The sequence below is a fragment of the Amblyraja radiata genome, chromosome 12 (genome assembly GCF_010909765.2).
Source record: "Amblyraja radiata isolate CabotCenter1 chromosome 12, sAmbRad1.1.pri, whole genome shotgun sequence".
In the NCBI taxonomy this organism is placed as follows: Eukaryota; Metazoa; Chordata; class Chondrichthyes; order Rajiformes; family Rajidae; genus Amblyraja; species Amblyraja radiata.
In genome coordinates, this window is record NC_045967.1 from 37,342,528 (window position 1) to 37,365,134 (window position 22,607).

General features: G+C 42.6%; 1 protein-coding gene across 5 annotated transcripts in view; it reads right to left on the reverse strand.

Annotated features, from left to right (window-relative positions):
* Positions 1-22,607, reverse strand: part of bcorl1 (BCL6 corepressor like 1) — a 193,224-nt gene that overhangs the window by 22,852 nt on the left and 147,765 nt on the right. For all 5 annotated transcript variants that reach the window (XM_033030542.1, XM_033030543.1, XM_033030541.1 and 2 more), the window contains 5 exons: positions 18,264-18,426; positions 14,031-14,111; positions 8,061-8,471; positions 7,224-7,507; positions 6,107-6,391 (listed from right to left, as the gene is read on the reverse strand). In XM_033030542.1, coding sequence (XP_032886433.1) covers positions 6,107-6,391; positions 7,224-7,507; positions 8,061-8,471; positions 14,031-14,111; positions 18,264-18,426 — 1,224 coding nt within the window. The remainder of the gene's footprint in view (positions 1-6,106; positions 6,392-7,223; positions 7,508-8,060; positions 8,472-14,030; positions 14,112-18,263; positions 18,427-22,607) is intronic.

The window sequence follows — 22,607 nt, forward strand, 5'->3', positions numbered from 1 at the left end:
ACACTTTCTGCTTTTTCATCTTTGGCCTTCGTGCACCATCCGCCAATTAAAACCTCTCCTCACCAGTATTAGCCCATTACCTGCCAGGCTTTATCCTGACCCTCCTCTCTTCCTGCTTCCCCCTCCCCCCCACCTCACCAAAAAGTCCCAACCCGAAACATCACTTATCCATGGTCTCCAGAGATGCTCCCTGACCCGTTGAGTTACTCTTGCACTTTGTGGCTTTCCATGATTTTCTTGCTGGATCTCCCATGTGTCAACAGCACTAACACAAGGAAGAACCCTGGACATGTGCAGTGGCATCCAATCTGTGCAACAAACACCCGCATGGCACGTCCAGAATTTTTAGTAGAATGTGTGTTCCCCTGACCGCATGGAAAACTCATGCAGAAACTGATGTCCATTATAGTTGTGTACCTGTTTCATCATTATTAAGGACGGGCTGACAAAGTCTTGGTGTAAAGCATGTTAATATTCTCTATCATGCTCGAAAAAGAACACTGCATGGAGAATAATACCACGTGATGCGTTTCTGGCGGTTACGCAGGAGCAGGTCAGGCTGGGAGCTGCCTCATCAAATTTCCTATCCATGTAAAACTATACAGAATGCATCAGTGTCACATGTTGTAAACATATTCGTTTTCTTGGAAAGAGACATTGCTGGCAAGGCCAGCATTTGTTGCCTATCCCTATTGTCCTTGAAAATGTAGTGATGAATGAACCTCTGTAGAACTTCTGGTGTCAGCACACCCATAAAATAATGTTGTAAAAAGTTCCAGGATTCACATCCAGTGACAACAAAAGAACATCAGTGAACAATCTTCGCAACAACTCAATGGCCAGGTAGCATCTGTGGAGGTAAATGGACAGATGGTTTTTGGGTCGAGACCCTTCCCCCGGACTGGTTCTGGAAAGAGTAGCAATATAGTTCCAAATAAAGGTGGAGTGCAGTTTCGGCAGAACCTGTAGGTTGGTTATGTTTCCATGAGCCCGCTTTTGTTCTTCTTGTTGGCAGAGGTTGCAGGCATAAACAAATAACTGGAGTGTGTATGTAGATAGTACAAACAATGCATAAGTGGTAAACAGAACAAATGTTTAGGGTAGTTAATGGGATACCAAACAAACTAGCTGCTTAATTCTGGACAGTGTTGAGTTTCATGAGTGCTGTTTAGGCTGCAATCCGGGCAAGTGGAATGAATTCCACCATTCTCTTCATAGATGATTTCACCCCATGATAACTACATTTTAATTGCAAAGCACTGAAATGAATAGTAATACAAAATCTCATTTCTAGACAATTAAATGTTAGAAGGGGCAGCACCACCAAAATGCCGAGATAAACAAAGCTATTCCAGTTTTACAAAAATAATGTTGTTGGCAACTCCTAATTTAAGTTTTCACATTTGATAATAAATTTCTCAGAGTGTTGGAACATCTAACATGAAAATTAAATTCTAAAGAGTGGCAATGAATTTAATATCGACTCCCTGTTCTCGATGTTTTGGTGCATCTTTACCAGAAAAAAAGTAATAAACTAGTTCATATTTGGTTTTGGAACACTAACATAATTTTTCAAATCTGAAATTGCAGTAACCTGTGGCCAACAGTTTAGCATTTTCTGCATTATTCATACATGCAACAGTGATCCCATGTGGTAGTTCATATGTACTGCAACAGTCAAAACTAGTTTACCACACACTTATGTGAAAAAACAATTAATAGTGATTATCGAATTCAAATAATTATAAATCAGTCTACTACATTGCTTTAATTGGTTGCTATTCTGGTTATGTAATGGGAACAGAACGTGACTTACACAGTAAATGATAGGACATTGGAGACTGATGTGCCTTCCCGAGCCCTCATTCGCCGTGATGGTATTTCAGTCACAGTCACAGAGGTCGACGTCAGAAAATCCTTCAGGGGAATGAACCCTCGGAAAGCTCCTGGACCTGATGGTATACCCGATCGTGTTCTAAAAACCGGTACGGACCAACTGGCTGGATTTTTTTACGGACATTTTTAACCTCTCACTTCTGAGGTCTGAGGTTCCCACTTGCTTTAAAAGGGCATCAATAATACCGATGCCCAAGAAGAGCAAGGTGACGTGCCTCAATGACGATCAACCAGTGGCACTAACGTCTGTGGTGATGAAGTGCTTTGAGAGGTTGATTATGGTGCATATCAACTCCTACCTCGACAAGAACCTCGACCCACTGCAGTTCGCTTACCACCACAACAGATCAACGGTGGATGCGATCTCACTGGCTCTCCACACCACTCTGGACCACTTGGACAACAAAAACTCATATGTCAGGCTGTTATTCATTGATTGCAGCTCGGCGTTTAATACCATCATTCAATTCAATTCAATTCAATTCAACTTTAATGTCATTGCACAAATACTAAGTATGGGTGCAACGAAATGCAGTTTTGCGTCAGTCCGTAGTAGTAGTGCATATAGAAATTTAAAAAAAAGAAGATACAGAATAATCAAAAATACAGAATAATTAAACAATGGGGACGGAGGGACCGGAGAAATCTATTGGCGGGACTCCGAGTTCAGCAATGTGATGGTATAATTGTGGTGTAGCTGGTACCAAGCTCTCAGATCTGTTTCTCTGCGCATCCCTCTGCAATTGGATCCTCGACTTCCGCATCCACAGACCAGTCTGCCCGTATTGGTGGAAATGCGTCATCCTCGATAACAATCAGCACGGGAGCACCTCAAGGCTGCGTGCTCAGCCCCCTGCTGTACTCACTCTATACTCATGACTGCGTAGCCGGACATAGTGCGAACTCCATCATCAAGTTCGCCGACGACACCACTGTTGTGGGACGAATCACTGATGGTGACGAGTCAGAGTAGAGTAGTGAGATCGGCCGATTGACCAAACGGTGCCAGCACAATAACCTGGTTCTCAACACCAGCAAAACCAAGGAACTGATTGTAGACTGATTGTGGAAGGGGTAGGATAGGGACCCACAATCCCGTTTATATCAACAGGACGATGGTGAAAAAGGTCAAGAACTTCAAATTCCTGGGCGTGCAGATTTCCGAAGATCTTTCCTGGTCCCAGTACACTGATGCAATTATAAAGAAAACACATCAGCGCCTCTACTTCCTGAGAAGATTACGGAGAGTCAGTATGTCAAAGAGGACTCTCTCAAACTTCTACAGGTGCACAGTAGAGAGCATGTTGACTGGTTGCATCGTGGCTTGGTTCGGCAACTTGAGCGTCCAGGAGCGGAAAATGCAGAAAGTTGTGACCACTGCCCAGTCCATCATCGGCTCTGAACTCCCCACCATCGCAGGGATCTATCGCAGTCGCTGCCTCAAAAAGGCTGTCAACATCATCAAGGACCCACACCATCCTGGCCACACACTCATCTCTCCGCTGCCATCAGGTAGAAGGTACAGGACCCTGAAATCTGGTAATCCAGGTTCAGGAACAGCTTCTTCCCCACAGCTATCAGGTTATTAAACTCGCCATCAAACAAACTCTGGACTATAATATTTTATCTGTTTATTTATGACAATATATATGGTCTATGCTATATAGACACACTGAACTGTTCTGTATTTATGCTTACAATACTCTGTTGTGCTGCAGCAAGCAAGAATTTCATTGACCTATCTGGGACACATGACAATAAACTCTCTTGACTTGATTTGACTTGACGCCTTTAGAACAGAGAGACCTTGGAGTGCAGGTACATAGTTCATTGAAAGTGGGTAAACAGTGTGGTGAAGAAGATGTTTGGTATGCTTGCCTTCATCAGAAAAGGCACTGAATGCAAGAATTGTGAAATCATGTTATTATGCTTAAAAGGGGGCAGAAAAGTTTCACAATGATGTTACTGGGACAGGAGGGTTTGAATTATAAGGACAGACTGGTATAGGCTGCGTTTTTTTCCCTGGAGCAGAAGAGATTGAGAGATTACCTCAGAGAGAGATAAAATCACGAGGGGCAAAGATAAGGTGTATGGTCAGTCTTTTTCTCAGATTTAATAAGTCTATAAAACTAGTGGGATATATTTAAGGTGAGATGACTAAATATTTAACACTGAAATTCCATGTAGGTGGGTATGTAAAACAATCTGCCTGAGGAAATGAAACAGGTCGGAACAATTACAACATTTAAAAGACATTTGGACAGGTATATGGAGTGGAACAGTATAGTGCGAAATGACCGAATGCAGGTAAATAGGGCTAGCTCAAGTAAGCAACATGGTCGCATGGATGACTTGAAGGGCTTATTTTGGTGCTGTACAAATAAAACTCCACCAAACTAACATTTAACAATTCCACCAAACTAACATTTTAGCTTACCACAGTGACCACACATTAACTTAAGGGCTTGTTATCTTATAGGGTTAAAATTCTCTTGAAGACAACCCCCCCCCCCCCCCCCCACCACCAAACTCGTGGCTTTTTCCTCTGGAATATTAAAATAGACATCAATTTTAAATAGAACCAGTGTGTGCAGAGGATTGTATCCTGCTTGTAATGCCAGATGATTACTGTCAGTTTCAGCACTTGATTTTAAAAAGGCAGTGGAAGCAACAGGCCTTCAGATTCATCAGGACTCTGCCACTTGAGGCTTCCCATTGTTATCACATTCTTTCCATTTTGGGAACTCGAGCACTAGTGTTCAACATGGTCAGTTCAATGGATCCCCTACTGTGCTCAAAACTGCTGCACAATAGAAAAATGTCCAAGGACATTTAAATTCACGTTGAATTTAGAAGATTTTGAGGGGGGATCTTATAGAAACTTACAAAATTCTTAAGGGGTTGGACAGGCTAGATGCAGGAAGATTATTCCTGATGTTGGGGAAGTCCAGAACAAGGGGTCACATTTTAAGGATAAGGGGGAAGTCTTTTAGGACCGAGATGAGAAAATCATTTTTTACACAGAGAGTGGTGAATCTCTGGAATTCTCTGCCACATAAGGTAGTTGAGGCCAGTTCATTGGCTATATTTAAGAGGGAGTTAGATGTGGCCCTTGTGGTTAAAGGGATCAGGGGGTATGGAGAGAAGGCAGGTACAGGATACTGAGTTGGATGATCAGCCATGATCATATTGAATGGCGGTGCAGGCTCGATGGGCCGAATGGCCTACTCCTATACCTATTTTCTATGTTTCTATGGTGAAGGAGGGCTGGACAGAGTTAAGGAAAGGTTGAAAATGGAAATTTAAGAGCAAATCAAGGTAGGAGGGAGAAGTAGATCAGTGAAATGTTTTAGGTGCCGCTGGCTGGGAACGTGCCTCTAACTCCATCCCATACAATGAAGCAGTCTGACCAGACCTTGTGCTGTGATCAGACTGCAGTAGAGAACATCAGGGACACAGACCGCAGCATGTAGCGCACAGATGGTGCAATCTTTGTCAATGTTCTAGCCTGTAAAAATACAGCACGTCGGAAATCAATATGAAGGGGTCTGCAAAGAAACAAATGGAAGCCCTAGTGGAGACCCTTTAATTCACAAAGTTTCCCAGTATTCTGCTGGATATACTTCTTGTTCTGCAGTGGATAAGCAATGAAGGTCAAGGATTACATCCTTTAGATTCAATTTTTGTCAGTAAATAAGTAAAATATGCAGAATATAATGTAGAACTGATTTACATGGTAGGGTGAATTCCAAAGTTTCTGGTAAAGTTACCCAATTGGTGAGATTTCGACCTGAAATTAGCACTTTAAAACATGCAGAAACATTTATCACGCGAGATTTTTTTCCTAATTCAATTTCTAGCATTAAGAAATTTGCCTACAGGTAAGCTGTCAAGGATGCAGGCATATTTTTGAAACAATGCAATTTGTAGCAGACAATTACAAAGAAAAAGTTATTAAAATTCATATGAGGGAATGGTTGGCTTGATTCTGGTTTATTATCATATTTGATTAGCTCATGAATCAGATTTAGAACACATCTGTAATTTTGTGAGTCAACCTGGCAGAACATGTACCATGCATTTTATGTAGATAAGAGGTAAAAAAACCCATACATGAAAAGTTACTGTTGTAGTGCAAGTCTGGAAGGTGAAAGAAATGACAATAAAACCAAACAGATCACTTATCAAATTATATTATTAAAGCTTTTACCTCATAACCTAATCGTGCTGCCTTCTGCAGCAAGGTTTCACCAGCATTCTTATTTACGATTAGTTTTCGTGTTTCAGATAGAGAATGCTGTCTTGTGGATGTCGTTGCTTCAGCAGATGGTGACTGTGCTGTTGCTGTGACTGTTGCATGTTTAACCGGAGTAGCTGAGGATGTTCTCTTTTTCAGGCGGACTGAATAATCACGTTTCTTCTTTGGTGACGGGCTCCAATCAGAATCCAGCATTAATGCTAAGCGCTTGAGGGAGCGGTTTTGCTTTACTTTAACCTAATACAAAATAAATGTTTAATAGATCAATTAATGAGGCAAAATATGAAGTTCCATTATACAATTTAAAGATTAATAATGTGTTCATTTTCATTGCCTATTTAACTTGGGAATGATGCAGATAGTTATAACATGGTCTATTGCTAAATTTGCTCACATGATTTAAAATTGGCAAAACTTTGTCTGATTTACAATAACAATATATGACATTGCCCCTCAGCCCACCTCTCTTCATAACAAGCTAGTTACATTTCTGGTGCTGCATCCCAATACACAACAAACACATATTTTCATAGGCCTGCTCTCTTGAGGCACAGGAATCCTCCAAATCTCACAATATCTACAATTTAAAATAATCATCCATAATCGTAAATTAAATTATGGCCTTAATCTTCAGCATTATTACCAATATCCACCTTGAATTTTAAATTCCTCTGGCTCTGACTGTAGATTGGCTATTTCCTACTAGCCAATTATAGTGCTTGTTAGTAGTGACTCCGCCTATTATGCGCTTTATATTATCAAGAGCTTGCCTACACTAATTATTACGAGTAGCTGCTAGGAAATGTAATGTCCTGCAGATTTATACTGTAAGTAGATTTAATAAACATGTGTTGTATCCTGATATGTCTTCGACACAGCTCATTACACTGACCTTCCGCATTGTTCTAATTTTCTTCATCCACCTCTGTCCTGGCAGCACTCAGTAAAATTCTAATCTTTTGGTGTACCTTCCTAATATCTTGGTTCGGCATTTTTTTTTAATTAAACACAAAACAATGTAGCAATGCAATATTGCTAACTGTAAAGGTAACTATCATTAATTATTTACCTTGTGCTTTCCTTGATTGTCTGCACCTTCTTCTGATGGCAGGGACCCACCAATATGCTTTGTCTTACATTTACGTTTTCCTGATGGTTTTTCAGGCTGGTACTGACTTGGAGATTCTTGTATGTGGGACAAATTGAGAACATCTGAGCTGCACGACTCTTTACGTTTCCGTACACTTCCTGTCACAGGTGTGCTGTGTCTGATACTCAGGTTCCAGTCAGTATTAGATAATGTTGGTGAAGGAGTTAGCTTATTTTGTGATGAAGTAGGTGGTGTCCATATGCCTAAAAAGAAAACTGCAATGTGGTTACCTTGACCAAGCTTCCACTCTGCTATAGATACTGTATGTTCTTATGAAACTATATCTGGGCTAGAACTCAAAATGCTTTAGCTATAATCCACTTTGGGCATCAGTGGACCATGATCTTTTGTAATATCAGTACACCATGCAGAGGACCAACTAACTCATGGAGGAATGCCTGAATGTAGTTAGTCATAGAATGACTGAGCACAGAAACAGGCCCTTTGGTCCAAGGTCCATATCGACAATCAGACACTCATTTGCACTAATCCTACATTAATCCCTTGTTTTATTTTCTCCATTCTCCTCTTCTTCCTTTGTGTAAAAACTCAACAAGATTAGGCTTGTTGGCCATTCAAGTCTGCCGAGCCACACAACTACTTCACACATATTAACTTCTAATGGTGAACTTTCATGAATCATTTGCTGATAAACAGTAACAATATGTAATGTGTGAATAGGTCACAAATACAGTTTATAATTCCCATTTCCAAGAATGATATTGCATGCATTATTCAAAAGACATTGAACTTTACCTGTGGTAACTGCCTTTTGTGTATGCGAACCAATGCCCACTTGATTTTTCTCCCCTTCGTGGAAAGACACTTCTGAAACTACCTCATTCGGGATTTTTTTTCTACTGCCTCTTGCTTGTGTCTTAATGATGGGGGTTTGTTTATTATTAGTTTTACAATTCCCATCAGTGTCTACGAGGCAAGTCAAGTCAGGTTGTTCCAAACTATCTTGTTCACTCAAGTCTGTAATCAAGTTGGTAGATATTGCCAGCTCACTTTCTTCTTTGGTCTCTTCACCCTCCGTTTTAAACAGTTCTTGATCCGTTGAATTCGTTACATCATCTTCTCCCACCTCTTGCATACGCTGACTTTCCCCCAATGAACTGTCTGTCTGCTCATATCCCAAATTTATTGATGTGCCGGAATGACTTTCTATAACATAAAAATTGAACATGTAATATAGGTAATTTCAATTACCATGATTAAAGAATATTAAAGCATTGCAATCCAGAACGGCAAGGTTATATCTAAATTACTTGGTGACTAATGTAAAATACCAATTTAGTTTGATGTTACCAGATTGTTTTTCACTGCAATCTTGCCATTAAATCAGTGAGTACGGGGAAAAATAGAGGAAAATCTGGTCATGTAGTTGGCCTATTACATCTTACTGAAGATTGATGAAGCCACTAGAGGGCTCCCAAATTTCAGGTTCTTTGCACTCCCATCAGAATGCAATGGGGCAGGATGGAACTTGCTAAGTCTTGGAATCAGATCAATCATCAATTGAGAAGTCAAGACCAAGTATAGTCTTTTAAAAGAAGCATTGTAATGTTCATATATTAATTTGACTTGGACGTACAGATACAAATAAATAACCAATTGAAGTGTTACACTGGGGGAGAGTGAATGCAGCAGAGGGTGGAGCTAAATGATAAACTTAAGCTTATGGACGGTAGGAAAATGGGAAGCTGACCAAGAAAATATTAAATCAGACACATTTACAAATATAGGTGGCATAGCAACAGATAGTTTATAGCAGAATTTGAGAAAACACGTCACAGAAATGAATGTAGTTCTTGACCTTAAGTTGATCAGTTACCTTATTTTTTGCACTATTGCAAAAAGCATCAAAAGTCTGCTTTAGCCAACATGATTGGTCATGGCGAGTTGGTACCTCGCCATCGCCAATACCAGGTGGTACAATATCTCTAATGAAGCAATAGTTTTTGATTTTGTTTGTTCTCCTCTACATTGGAGAAACCACATGGAGACTGGGATAGTTCCAATCAGTCAGCGTTTCCAATCGTCTGACATTTTAATTCTCAATCCCGCACAAACTCTCTTCTATCTGTCTGTGATCTCTTCCACTGTTCCAATGAAGCACAATGTGAGCTTGGGAACGGCTGCCTGGCGCATTGCAGCCTTTGGGACTTAATATCAAATTGAACAATTTTAGATATTTTGCCTTTTCTGTCTATATCAGAACTGGCTATATGTACCACTGAAAGGTTACCCATCTTTAATAGTGACTCAACTTTTCTCTCCCCACAGATGCTGCCTGATCTGCTGGGCATTTCCAACATTCTCCTTTTGGTTTCAAGTTTCATCAGTGGTTATACTCTGCATGTCATAGCCTTAACAAGTCCCTTTTTTGTTTTATCTTTCTTCTTGCTTTACTAATCTATTCACAAGATGGCTCCGTAACATCAGAATTACTTGGATAAACCCAAACTTATCCTGTTAGAGATGTTCCTTTGTCCCTTTCCATCCCATCACCACTTTCTCTGGACTTTTAAAACCTGTTTTCTCTCTTTCAGAAATATAAAGAAGGATCTTCATTCCGAAACATTAACTCTGTTTCTTTATCCAAAGATACTGCCTGACCTGTTGTGTGTTTCCTGCATTTTCTATTTGTATTTTTTGATAATTGTTCCTGCTGTTTAATGTGATGAAATTAGATCACATCCAAGAATGGACATTGGAAATTCAGCCCGACAAACTACGACAGTGAATTGATTATGAGATGTAAAAGTACATTGTGAGTGAGGTCAATATGCAACCCAACTTTATAACTTCATATTCAACTATAAAGCAATCATGTAGATAAAGAAGAGGGGTCCAGCATGGATCCTTGGGTGATTCCAGAGCTAACAATGCAGGGATGGGGAGAAAAAACATTCCTGAACATGCAATTGATATATATTAATGTAACAAAGAGTTAGATGAAATCAAAGGGACTGCAGATGCTGGAATCTTGAGCAAAACACAAAATGCTGTAGGAACTCCAAAAGTCAGACATGATCTATGGAAGGAATGGACAGGTGATGCTTTGGGTCAGGACACATAGGATGGAGAAAGTTAGAAAAGAGAAGTGGGATGGGACAAAGCCTGGTAATAGTTGACTACAAGTGAGTGGGGGGGGGGGGGGGGGGGGGTGGGGGGGAGTGTTGATTGGCAGATGGGTAGAGTAAGTGACAAAGGAAACAAAGGCTGAGAAGATAAATGTAAAGTCAGAGGGTGGGATATAGGTGGAAGGCGACGAGGTGATGCCAACACGGGGGCAGGGATACAATTTGGTTCAGTTTATTGAAATGAAGCGAAAGAAACAGAAACTAGTACTCATGGATAAAATAATCTAAAAGCGTTTAAGGGTTATAGAAGGAAAACGCTTCAGTTTTCAGGTTGAGTTGGTTTTGAGCTTAGGTTGATGGATATGGTAAAGATGAAGTGATCGGGCAAGATTAATAAGTGCTCTCAATCTTACTGGAAGAGAAGTCCAAGAAATGTTAACACTTGTTGGAGATGAGGCTGGGCAGAACTGGAGAGATGATTTTGCAATATGGTTGATTCTGGAAAAAAACATTGGGTTACCTTTAGCTCATGGCAGTCACAGAGTATTGCATGACTTTAGTAGTCACAGAGTATTGTATGACTAAAGGGTACTGTATGATAAGCTTTTGAAATATTCCAATCAATACTAGTGAGCAATAGTTAAATCTATGTGCCAGATGTGCGTAACTCTGCATCATGGGCTTGAGGTGGCAAAAATGACAACACCTCATCGGTAGCAAAAATAGAAGACTAAACATGAGTGAAAGGCAGCAATTTGTGTTTTGCTCAAGATTGCAGCATCTGCAGTCCCTGTGTCTTGTGGTAAATGGAAGGAAAAGACCAATCCCCTTGGTATTTTGAAAGAGCAATTTGTTTTCCAGGGACAAGAACAGAAAGAGTTTAGGGCGACACAGTGGTGCAGCGGTAGAGTTGCTGCCTTACAGCGCCAGAGACCCAGGTTCGACTCCAAGTGCTGTGAGTACAGAGTTTGTACATTCTCCCTGTGACTGTGTAGGTTTTCTCTGGAAGCTCGGTTTCCTCCCACATTCCAAAGATGTGCAGGTTTGTAGGTTAATTGGTTTCTGTAAATTGGCCTTAGTGTGTAGGATAGAACTAGTGTAGGGTAATCGTTGGTCAGTGCGGACTTGGTGGGCCGAAGGGCTGGTTTCCATGCTGTATCTCCTAACTAAATGAAACTAAAGTTGGGATTTTATGCAGTGACTTGTAGCAGGGAAACACAAATTAAAAACAAATACAGGGTATTATATTTTGAATCACATATTACAAAGAAAATGTATTTTTAACTGCTCTACATCGGTGAGACCAAGCGCAGGCTTGGCGATCGCTTCGCCCAACACCTCCGCTCAGTTCGCAATAACCAACCTGATCTCCCGGTGGCTCAGCACTTCAACTCCTCCTCCCATTCCGAATCCGACCTTTCTGTCCTGGGCCTCCTCCATGGCCAGAGTGAGTCCCACCGCAAACTGGAGGAGCAGCACCTCATATTTTGCTTGGGTAGTTTACACCCCAACAGTATGAACATTGACTTCTCCAATTTCAGGTAGTCCTTGCTTTCTCCCTCCTTATCCTCCCCTTCCCAGCTCTACTCTACCACAGCCTACTGTCTCTGCCTCTTCTCTTCCTTCCCCCCACCATCAGTCTGAAGAAGGGTCTCGACCCGAAACGTCGCCTATTCCTTCGCTCGATAAATGTTGAGTCACCCACTGAGTTTCTCCAGCATTTTTGTGTACCTTCGATTTTTGCAGCATCTGCAGTTCTTTCTTAAACATATAGTATTTTTAACTGGTATCATTAGCCACAAAATAAGAAAATGAGAAAGAAAATCTGGAAATTCTTCAAGCTGAAATTTGTTTAAAAAAAGCCTCAAAGCATACTAGGGAAAATATCACACACAAAGCATTAGTAATGTTAAATTCCAGACGTATTCCAACCACATTTGTTGACAATGCTTGGCTGTATAATGAGAACCTTTGTCCTTTTTATATATTGTCCTTGCGACATACTTACTACTTATTGGTGGCTTTCCTATGGTCTAAAGGTTTACTCATTCAGTAATTCTTGAAATTTATTTTATTTAATTTAAAATCTTGGGTTGTGAGTATTCACTTTTTAAATTCAGTCTTAGTATGGACTCTTTTTCCATGGTGTTCTAACAAACATTGAAAACCAACTTTGGTTTGTTCCTCATAACTAAATCAAGAATATTTAATTCACCTGTCAGCTTTAAAAGATACTAGACTAAGTGGGACCCGTTGGGTCCCAGTCACATGGGAGGCCTGGCCCCCCGATGCAACCCGTTCCCCAATGCAATATTCCAACATGGTGTGGGAGAGGGGATGGTGTGGGGAAGGTGTGGTGTGGGGGAGGGGTGGTGGTGTGGTGGAGGGGGGTGGTGTGGGGAGGGGGGGTGGTATGGGAAGGGGGTGGTGTGGGGGGAGGTGGTGGTGTAGGGGGGGGGGTGGTGTGGGGGGAGGGGTGGTGTGGCGGGTGAGGGGAGGGGTAAAGGGGGTGGGGGTGTGTGGGGGGGGGAGGGACTCCACTCAGTGGCACCACACAGCACCTCCCGACTCCGCACAACTGCTTACCTGACTCCACACAGCGGCTTTCCCGACTCCACACAGCGGCTTTCTCGACTCCACACAGCGGCTTACCCGACTCCACACAGCGGTTCTCCCGACTCCACACAGCGGCTCTCCCGACTCCACACAGTGGCTTTCCCCGACTCCACACAGCGGCTCTTCCGACTCCACTCAGCGGCGTTTCCCGACTTCACACAGCAGCTTTCCGGACTCCACTCTTACTGACTCAATCAGCACGGCTTGTTTACTCAGCCCCGCCTTCGGGGCTTTATTCTCCAGCTGGTGCCGGAAGGGGCGTTACCTTCATGGTGACTGACAGGCAAGAAGACCAATCTGCTGATCTCACGATTTTTTAAACCTTCATAACTTTTGTCATATTTCACCGATCGGAACAAAACTCGGTGGCTTTGAGCAGAGGAGAAAGGTGGCGAAAAAATCCTAGCGATTTAGAGTAGTATTTTTGCACAAATTTAATTACAATGCAGACCGGAAGTGGTCAAGATGAGAGTTTTAGTATTAGTATAGATAGATAGATAGATAGATTTGCAAAGCTGTTCCAACACCATTCAAAAGAGTCACTACTTTTATTAAAAGCTTACCTGGTACATCGCCGTCAACAGGTCTACAGCTAATTACTAAAAAAGTATTGCATCCTTTGATATACCTTACCATTATCCTTGAGTATTCACTGCCTGATCACCTTTATGGAAACACACTTCTTAATCATAATTGCTGCTAGCCATTTTCTCATTTTCATTGCCTTATAGTTTATAGCCTGAAATATTTAGCTTCTAATCATATTCAGAAATGGATGTCAGAAAATTACCTTACTTTTCTCGTTATTAAAATTGATCGTTATTGGCATAATCTAACAAAAACTTACAAACATAACTTTGCCATTACTGCATAAAATCTTCTTTGTGGTGCAACTTCCAAAATTGAAACAAAGCTGCCTATATTACTGTGTTTGTTGAAGTGTCTGCATATTCATGGAACCATATCAGAAGTATTTCCCCTGGTCTGCCTCAATTTGCTACTTGAAGTGAAGTTTACTCACCTGACTGACTACGGGTCCTAGTTTTCAACACCACTGGAATGAAGTCCTGAAAACTGTTTTTGCCTTTTTTCAGAGTTAAATCTAGGAAAGTAAACAAAAGCCAACAATTTTCACATTATATGTAATAATGAATTTCCTCTGCAGGATTTCTACATTTAAGAGGAGTTTTGGCAATGATGTTAAAGCAGGCTCATGCTTTGTCAATGATGTTAAAGGATGCTCGTGCTTCCCCACACCCCAAGGCAGAACAAGGAATGGAGTTCCCCAGGTCGTTATATTTCGTCCCACTAGTCTCCGCATCCAACACATCATTCTCATTGATTTCATTATGTTTACCACTAACTTCCACCCTGTCCTCAAATTCACTTCGACTATCTCTGACACTTCCCTCCCCTTTCCTGATATCTCGGTCTCCATCACAGGGACAGGCTATCAATTGGCATCTACTAAAAACCTACTAATTCCCTCTGTATCCCATAGTTCTGCTCAGAACAAGGTTCCACCTGCTCCATATCTTTCGCCTCTGCATCCAACACATCATTCTCCGTCATTTCCGTCACCTCCAACGTGATCCCGCCATCAGGCACATCTTCCCATCCTCACCACTTCCTGCCTCCCACAGAGATCGATCCTTCCTCAACTCCTTGGTTCACTCGTCTCTTCCCATGCAAACCTTTTCCACCCCAGGTATTTTCCCCAGCAACCCCAGGAGATGCAAGACATGTCCCTATAACTCCTCCCTCATGTCCATTCAGGGACCCCAGCAGTCTTTCCAGATGAGACAGAGGTTCACATGCATCTCCTCTAACCTCATCGACTGCATCTGCTGTTCCCAATGTGGCCTCCTGTACAACGGCGAGAGCAAAACGTTGACACAGCACCTGTTTTGCTGAACTCTTACGCTCGGTCCGCAGAGGCCCATTGGATCTCCCAGTTGCCAATAATTCCAACTCCCCTTCCCATACTGGCCTTTCTGTTCTGGGCCTTTTTCATTGCCCACACACAAATTGAAGGAACAGCACCTCATGTTTTGCTTGGGTAGCTTACAGCCCAGCGGTAAGAGTTGAATGATTTAATTTTAGGTAACTTCCACCTGTATTCCCCTCCCCCCTCAACCCGTGCCCTCTTCCCTACCCCTTAGTCGTTTTACCAGTTCTTCAAATTTCCACAATGTATCTATTTGTGGTTTGCTCTGATTGGTTCTGGTCTTTTCTCACATCCAACTCTCTCACCCCCCTCCCACCCCAACCCTTACTTTCACTCTGAAGAAGGGTCCTGACCCAAAATGTCACCTATTTTTTCCAGAGAAGCTGTTGAGTTACTCCAGCACTTTGTATCTATCTTTGGTTTAAACCTGCATCTGCAGTTTTTTGTTTCTATATTCAGCAATAGGATGTTGTCTTGACGCCTTGTAAATAAGCTCTCTATCTTCTTCCTATATGTATTGTTTGAGATCTGGCCCACTACAGGGAAGTTATCTACAAACTTCCAAACGGAGTTAAGGAATTTGGCCACACAGGCATGAGTGTATAGGGAGCATAGCAAGATGATGAGAACACATCCCCGTGAGGTGTTGGTGTTGAGTATTATCATGGAGGATGTTTTGTTGCCGAGCCTCACTGATTGCAGTCCATAGTTCAGAAGGTCAAAGATCCAATTGCAGAGATCTTATTGAAATACACAAAATCTTTAGAGCTTGACAAACTCGATGTAGTGTTAATATTGCCCCTGACTGGGATGTTATAAAATCAAGAGTCAGTCTCAAAGTAACAGAATGGACATTAACCAAAGAATAGCCAATAATTTTTCACTACAGTAAAATATTTAAAAGGAAAGGGGATCCGTTTAGGATGAGCGGTCAGAAGTTTAGAGAGGAAACATAGAAAACAGGTGCAGGAGTGGGCCATTCGGCCATTCGAGCCAGCACCGCCATTCAATATGATCATGGCTGATCATCCAAAATCAGTACTCCATTCCGGCTTTTTCCCCCAAATCTGAAGATCTGAGGAAGACAGTTTTAAAGAAAGACCTCGACCCGAAACATCACCCATTCCATCCCTCCTGAGATGCTATCTGTCCCGCTGAGTTACTCCAGCATTTTGTGTCTATCTAAGAGATTGCTTTTTCCATGCATTGGGGCCAGGTACTCTCACAACATTTAAAAATGATCTAGATGAGCACTTGAATTGTGAAAGCATAGAAACCTAGGCTCTAAGTGTAATAGGTATAGATTGTTTTTTGGTAGTCAGCATGGACATGATTGGCCAACGGTCTTTTTGCTGTCGATAAGACACAAAAAGCTGGAGTAACTCATCGGGACAAGCAGCATCTCTGGAGAGAAGGTATAAGTGACGTTTCGGGTCGAGACCCTTTTTCAGACCGAAAGTCACGGGAAAGGGGAACAAGAGATATAGACGATGATGTAGAGAGAGAAAGAACAAATGAATGAAAGATATGCAAACAAGTAACAATGATAAAGTAAACAGGTAATTGTTAGCTATAGCTAGGTGAGAATGAAAGACTTGGGTGGGGGAGGGATGGAGAGAGAGGGAATGCAGTGGTTACTTGAAGTTAGAGAAATCAATATTCATACCCCTGGGTTTTAAGCTGCCCAAGCGAAAAAATACTTGCTGTTCCTTCAATTTGCGTTTAGCTTCACTCTGATAATGGGGGAGGCCTAGGACAGAAAGGTCAGTGTGGGAATGGGAAGGGGAATTAAAGTTCAGCAACCGGGAGATCAGGTAGGTCCAGGCAGACTGAGCGAAAGTGTTCAGCGAAATGATCGCCCAGTCTACATTTGGATTCACCGATGTTATAAGAGTTCACATCTTGAACGACAGATACTGTAGATGAGGTTGGAGGAGGTGCAAGTGAACCTCTGCCTAATCTGAAAGGACTGTCGGGGTCCCTGGACAGTTGATGGAGGAGGTTTAGGGACAGGTGTTGCATCTTTCGCGGTTGCAGGAGAAGGTGCCTGGGGAGGGGGTGATTTGGGTGGGAAGGGTTGAGTTAACCAGGGAGTTGTGGAGGGAAAGATCTCTGCAGAAGACGGAAAGGGATGGAGATGGGAAGATGTGACTAGTGGTGGGATCCCGTTGGAGGTGACGAAAATGTCGGAGGAATATGTGTTGTACGCTACGGCTGATGGGGTGAAAGGTAAGGACTAGGGGCACTCTGTCCCTATTGCGGCTAGGGGTTGGGGGATCAAGGACCGAGCTGCAGGGTACCGTGGAGACACGAGTGAGGGCCTCATCTATGATGGAACAGGGAAACCCTGGTTCCCTAAAGAATGAGAACATCTTGGATGTCCCGGTATAGAACACCTCATCTTGGGCGCAGATGAGGCGTAGACAGAGGAATTGGGAGTAGGGCATAGAGTGTTTGCAGGAAGCAGGATGGGAAGAAGTGTAGTCGAGATAGTTGTGGGAGTCAGTGGGTTTGGAGGTATCCTGTAATGGAGACGGTGAGATCAAGAAAGGGGAGGGATGTGTCCAAGTGAATTTGAGTGCAGGATGGAAATTGGTCGTGAAGTTAATGAAGTCCTTAAGTTCTGCATGGGTGCAGGATGTAGCAGCGATGCGGTCATCAATGTAACGAAGATAGAATTCGGGGATATGGCCAGTGTACGCCTGGAACAGGGATTGTTCAACAAAGAGGCAGGCATAGCTAGGGTGCTGTGCTGTGCTGTGTAACTCAAGGATTATTTGCAAGGAGCAAGGATTTTGGTGTTGATACTTCTTAAATCTGAGGTATTAATGTCAACAACAATGTCCTCATTATTATCTCATCTGAGATCACCTACTAGAATAATGTATATATGTGGATATTTAGTAATTATGCAAAGCAGATGCAAAGTTTTTAATATTTTCTTTCCATAATGGCTAAATATATCACGATTTTCTTCATCAAAGTTTATTTAAAAATTTCTAGCACTCCATGGGAGAATTTATAAACTTAGCTGATACAGAACTTATTTACTTAACAAAAACTTCCAGGATCGTGAATTAACCTGCTCTTCTAAATAACTGGCAGAGGCATCCACCTTAACCTGGTGGACCCTTTTCTAAATTTAGATATTAAGTGAACCCCAATAATATATAAACTGGGATCTCAATGGAGATGCTATTGTAGCCAGGCAAACAAATTTTGAGATTCATGATTAAAGTAAGGACCTCCCCTATGCTTGGCTCAGTTCATTACACAAAAGGGAATACAAATAGTGACATTACATACCAGTTTGACCTTTATCTTGCACTTCTGTACTGGAAGGGGATTCAGTCTTTGGTGTTTTCAGCCGTCTGCTTCTTCTTGCCCCATCGTGTCCATCACATGAACAGACATTTTCTTCACTTTCTATCTGGCTCACTTCGAGACTGCTTGACCGTCTTTTGCTTCCCTGCAATTTACATTCAACTGATGTCATAGGTATCTTTAACTCAATGGTCTTCAAGATTATATAAGCACACCCATACTTCCAACTCATGTCACATAAAAGCAAAATAATAATTTAACAAATAAGAACATAAAAAACAGTGGAGGTTACTGTTTCCTCTCTTTATTTACTATTATTTCTATGACTGCAATTATTGAATTAATCAAATGTCCATTTACTATAATATCTATGCATTTCGTGAAATGGATTGTATGCCCACTGAAGCAATGACTCTTAGCTGAGTGGCTCAGCAGCAGAGTGGATCAGCAAAACATCCTGCCACCTCTTTTTCTCTGATTTCTCAACCATTCTTTAATTTCTCAAAATAATAATGTCAAATTCATCGCGATTAATGACTATATTTAGAGTTTATTAATCATGAGTAAAAAACAAATAGTTAAAAAAAATAATCAGATGTTGCAAATTGGAGCACTAAGACCAAGCAGCACTTTGCCTTAACACTAAAATGAAAGTTATCAAGGGATTGCAATTTTCAATCATAAGTTGCAATCCTCTTCAACAATGCAGGCGTTATTTTCCCCCAACCATTTTCATTATTTGGAAAATGGCATAATAGACTCCCATTAGAATTTTGTGCAGCTGTTCACACTTGCCTTTCTGGCTGTGACATCTATCTGAAATACTTTTGCATAGAATACAGGAGTGGAGCGCGAGAATCCAAACTTCATGGACTTCTCATGGAGAAGATAACAATAGGAGAAAGATTATCTAGAACCTGAAGTGCCTACCAGGAGATGACAGTATAGCCTATTTCCAACATCATTACCCCAAGAAATGTGGAGCAGTGGAGGAAAGGACCTCCTCAGGAATGTGAAGGCAAGACCCTATACTCAACACTGGTTACTGACATAACTACATAAGGCTGCACATTATGACCACTCATACTCCAGATCTTGATCCCTTCCATTCCCTGACACTCCTCCTATCATAATACTTACTGACACCCTGCCCCATCCTTCACACTCACGGTAGGCAAGACAGTGATACTCTTTCTTTCTTGATATTTACTGACGAGACCCCCTTGAAATTCGGTCTGCAGACCAGGCTTCTAATCTCCATGAAATGCAAATATCTTATGCTTTTTCCACATCAATTCCTCCCATTTGGAAATTTCCTATATCCGGAGTCGGCAACCTACGGCCCACGGGTCGGATCCGGCCCGTATCCCGCAATCATCCGGCCCGTAAGCCGGGCAGACATAACACAAAACACACACAACACTCATCCGAGAGTAGTTTTCATACACACACAGCCAATTCCATATCACAACACCTGTCGACTCACTCTCTCCCTCCCACCCCCTCTTCCATCCTCCTGACCACCCGGAGTGAAAGCGCCCCCCACCCTGGTGCCGCGGCATGCGTGAAACTCAAGCGGGCTGAGAGCAGCTTCGGCGAGGTGGTGCTAGAACGGTATCCTCGGGAGCCCAGCGGCGGGCGGGCTGGAGGAAAGCGAAGCATCAGCGGGGTCAGTGAGGAATTCCGCTCCGGCCCCAGCGTTGCACTTTAGTTGTAGTTTGTCGCAAGGGTAATTGTCTTTTTGTTACATTTTTGTTGCGATTTTTATCATAAATTATTTATTAACTATGGCGATAGATGTGGCCCGCCATCCGCTCACAGACATGGGTCCAGGCTCCTATGCAGAACAAGGTGGCCGACCCCTGCCCTGTATAAAAGATTCTCTGTGCATGCTTAATGCATTCCATAAAAAGAATATCAAAACAGCCATGTGTTCCTGTCACTGCAGAATCTGGGAGAAACGTCACTTGACTACCAACTCTGGAGATCTAGAGGGAGGAGGGAGAGTCTGAAAATGATGAGCCATTAGCTGATGTGGAAGTGAAAGGGCAGCATAACTAATTACCAACACGACATGAGCAAAACCTATCGTAGAGCGGTATTTTCAAGTAGGCTGCAGTCAGACAGGTGGGAGAGAAAATCAGTTATCCTGGCCTGTCAGGTCAATTTACACAATACTCTCCTGTTGGAATCAAATGAAGATAACAAGAAAGAAGTACCGTATTTCCCGGCAATGAAGACACACCTGCGTCGAAGGCGCACCCCCAATTTAAGTTGCTAAATTTTGAAAAAAGGATGGTGGGACAGGATCAAGTGTTTGGTTTAGTCCAGGGGTTGGCTATATCGTCTGCGAGAGAGAGAGCAAGCCCAGGACGGAGCAGCCAGCCTTCCGCCAAGTAGCTACTCGCCAACCACCACCTCCACCGGTTGGCCTGTGCCGGCAGAAGGCGCTGAGGTGGGGGCCGGTTCCGCTGTCCGATCCCGGCGGCCGCTTTCAGCCACCCGAGCTACTTCCCTCCACGGCCACAATGCGGTGGCTCCGCGCCCGGTGTGCCGCGGCGAGTGAGTTGCTGGCATGATCCCCGACCCCCTCCTTCTCAACGCTCCTGCCCTCCCCGCAACTTTACCCCTGGTGGCCCAGCCAATTTGTGCAGCCCAGGTCGTGCTGACCCGGGCCAGATCCCCACACGCTGTGAAAGGAACTCTTCCCCCCCAGCGGCGCTGTCCTTTTACAGCCGCTTCCCACTTTACAGCTGCTTCCCATCAGCTGCCAACAATGAGGGATAGGCTTGCTATCCCTCAGTACAGCAACATAATTCTTGATGTTGCTGTACTGAGGGATAGCCAAGTCTATCTTTCTTGGTTAACAACCTAACCTTCGGCTTCCAAGACGCAGGTAAATTTTCGTGCCTTATTTTTGGGTAAGAAATAGCGTCTTCATTGCTGGGAAATACAGTAATCAGAGAATGGCAAATGGGGGACATAGAGCCATACGCCATTGGCCCTTAGGCCCAACTTGCCCATTCCAACCAACATGCCCTATCTACACTAGTCCCATGCCTGCTTTTGTCCCATATCCCTCTAAACCTATCCTATCCTTGTACCTGTCTAAATGTTCCTTAAATGTTGCGATAGTACCTGCCTCAACTACTTCCTCTGGCAGTTTGTTCCATACACCCATCCCCCTTTGTATAAAAAAGTTACCCTTCATGTTCTCTTGAAATCTTTCCCCCCAAATTAAACCTATGTCCTCTGGTTCTCGATTCCACTCCTCTGGGCAAAAGACTCTGTGCGCTTACGCGATTTATTCCTCTCATGATTTTGTACACCTCTATAATATCACCTCTCATCCTCCTGCGCTCCAAGGAATAAAGTCCAAGCCTGCTCAATTTCTTCCTGTAGCTCTAGCCCTCGAGTCCTGGCAACAACCTTGTGAATCTTTACTGTACTCTTTCTAGCTTAACAACATCTTTCCTATAACATGGTGACCAAAACTGAACACAACACTCCAAATGTGGCCTTACCAACATCTTATATAACTGCAACAAAAACTCCCAACTTCCATGCTAGAAGTTGGTCTCACGGGCATAGTTGGTCTGTCAGAAAAAATGTGCAAGATGTGCAGAAGTGAAGTGCAAGAGGTCGTGCGGACCTAAAGCAACGTAATATCTACAATGGAGATGATAAACACTTTTCTGTAAACCATTGTGATGGTTAGGCAATGGATCAGGTTTTTCTTCCCATTATATTTACGTTTAACGCCATTCAAAGTGTTCATGCCACTGATCATAGGTCCTTTAAGTGTAATCTTGTAGCAATTAAACATGCTTGTGGGTGAACACATTTCTGTTCTGCAGCAACAGAGATGTCTCACTGCAGCCAACAAGAAACAGACCTGCAGGTGATCTTTGCAGAGGGCATGCATTTGGAGGCTATTGTAATTGGAATGTGAGTGGGGCTACAGTGAATCACAACATGGTGTCAACTCAAACATTTGTCAGTCTTATCGTATTGTCCAGTTTAAAAATTCTGATCTTCCCAAGGATTTCTCCTGCCACCACAGGCTCTCAGGCAATGCATTTTCCTGTACTCATAGCTACCTATTCTACTCAACAGACATTTCTGGTAATACACAGCAATTGGCCATTTTGGGCAAGAGGTCATCAGTGACATATAGCATAGATGACAGTTTCCCCTCTAACAGGAATGGGCAGGTTTCCAACAGTAAAGAGACACCCACAGTAGTAATGCAACATAATGGCATGACAGTAAAACTAACATGTAAGGAAATGACTTGGATTCAAATTAGCAACTGTGTAATAAATT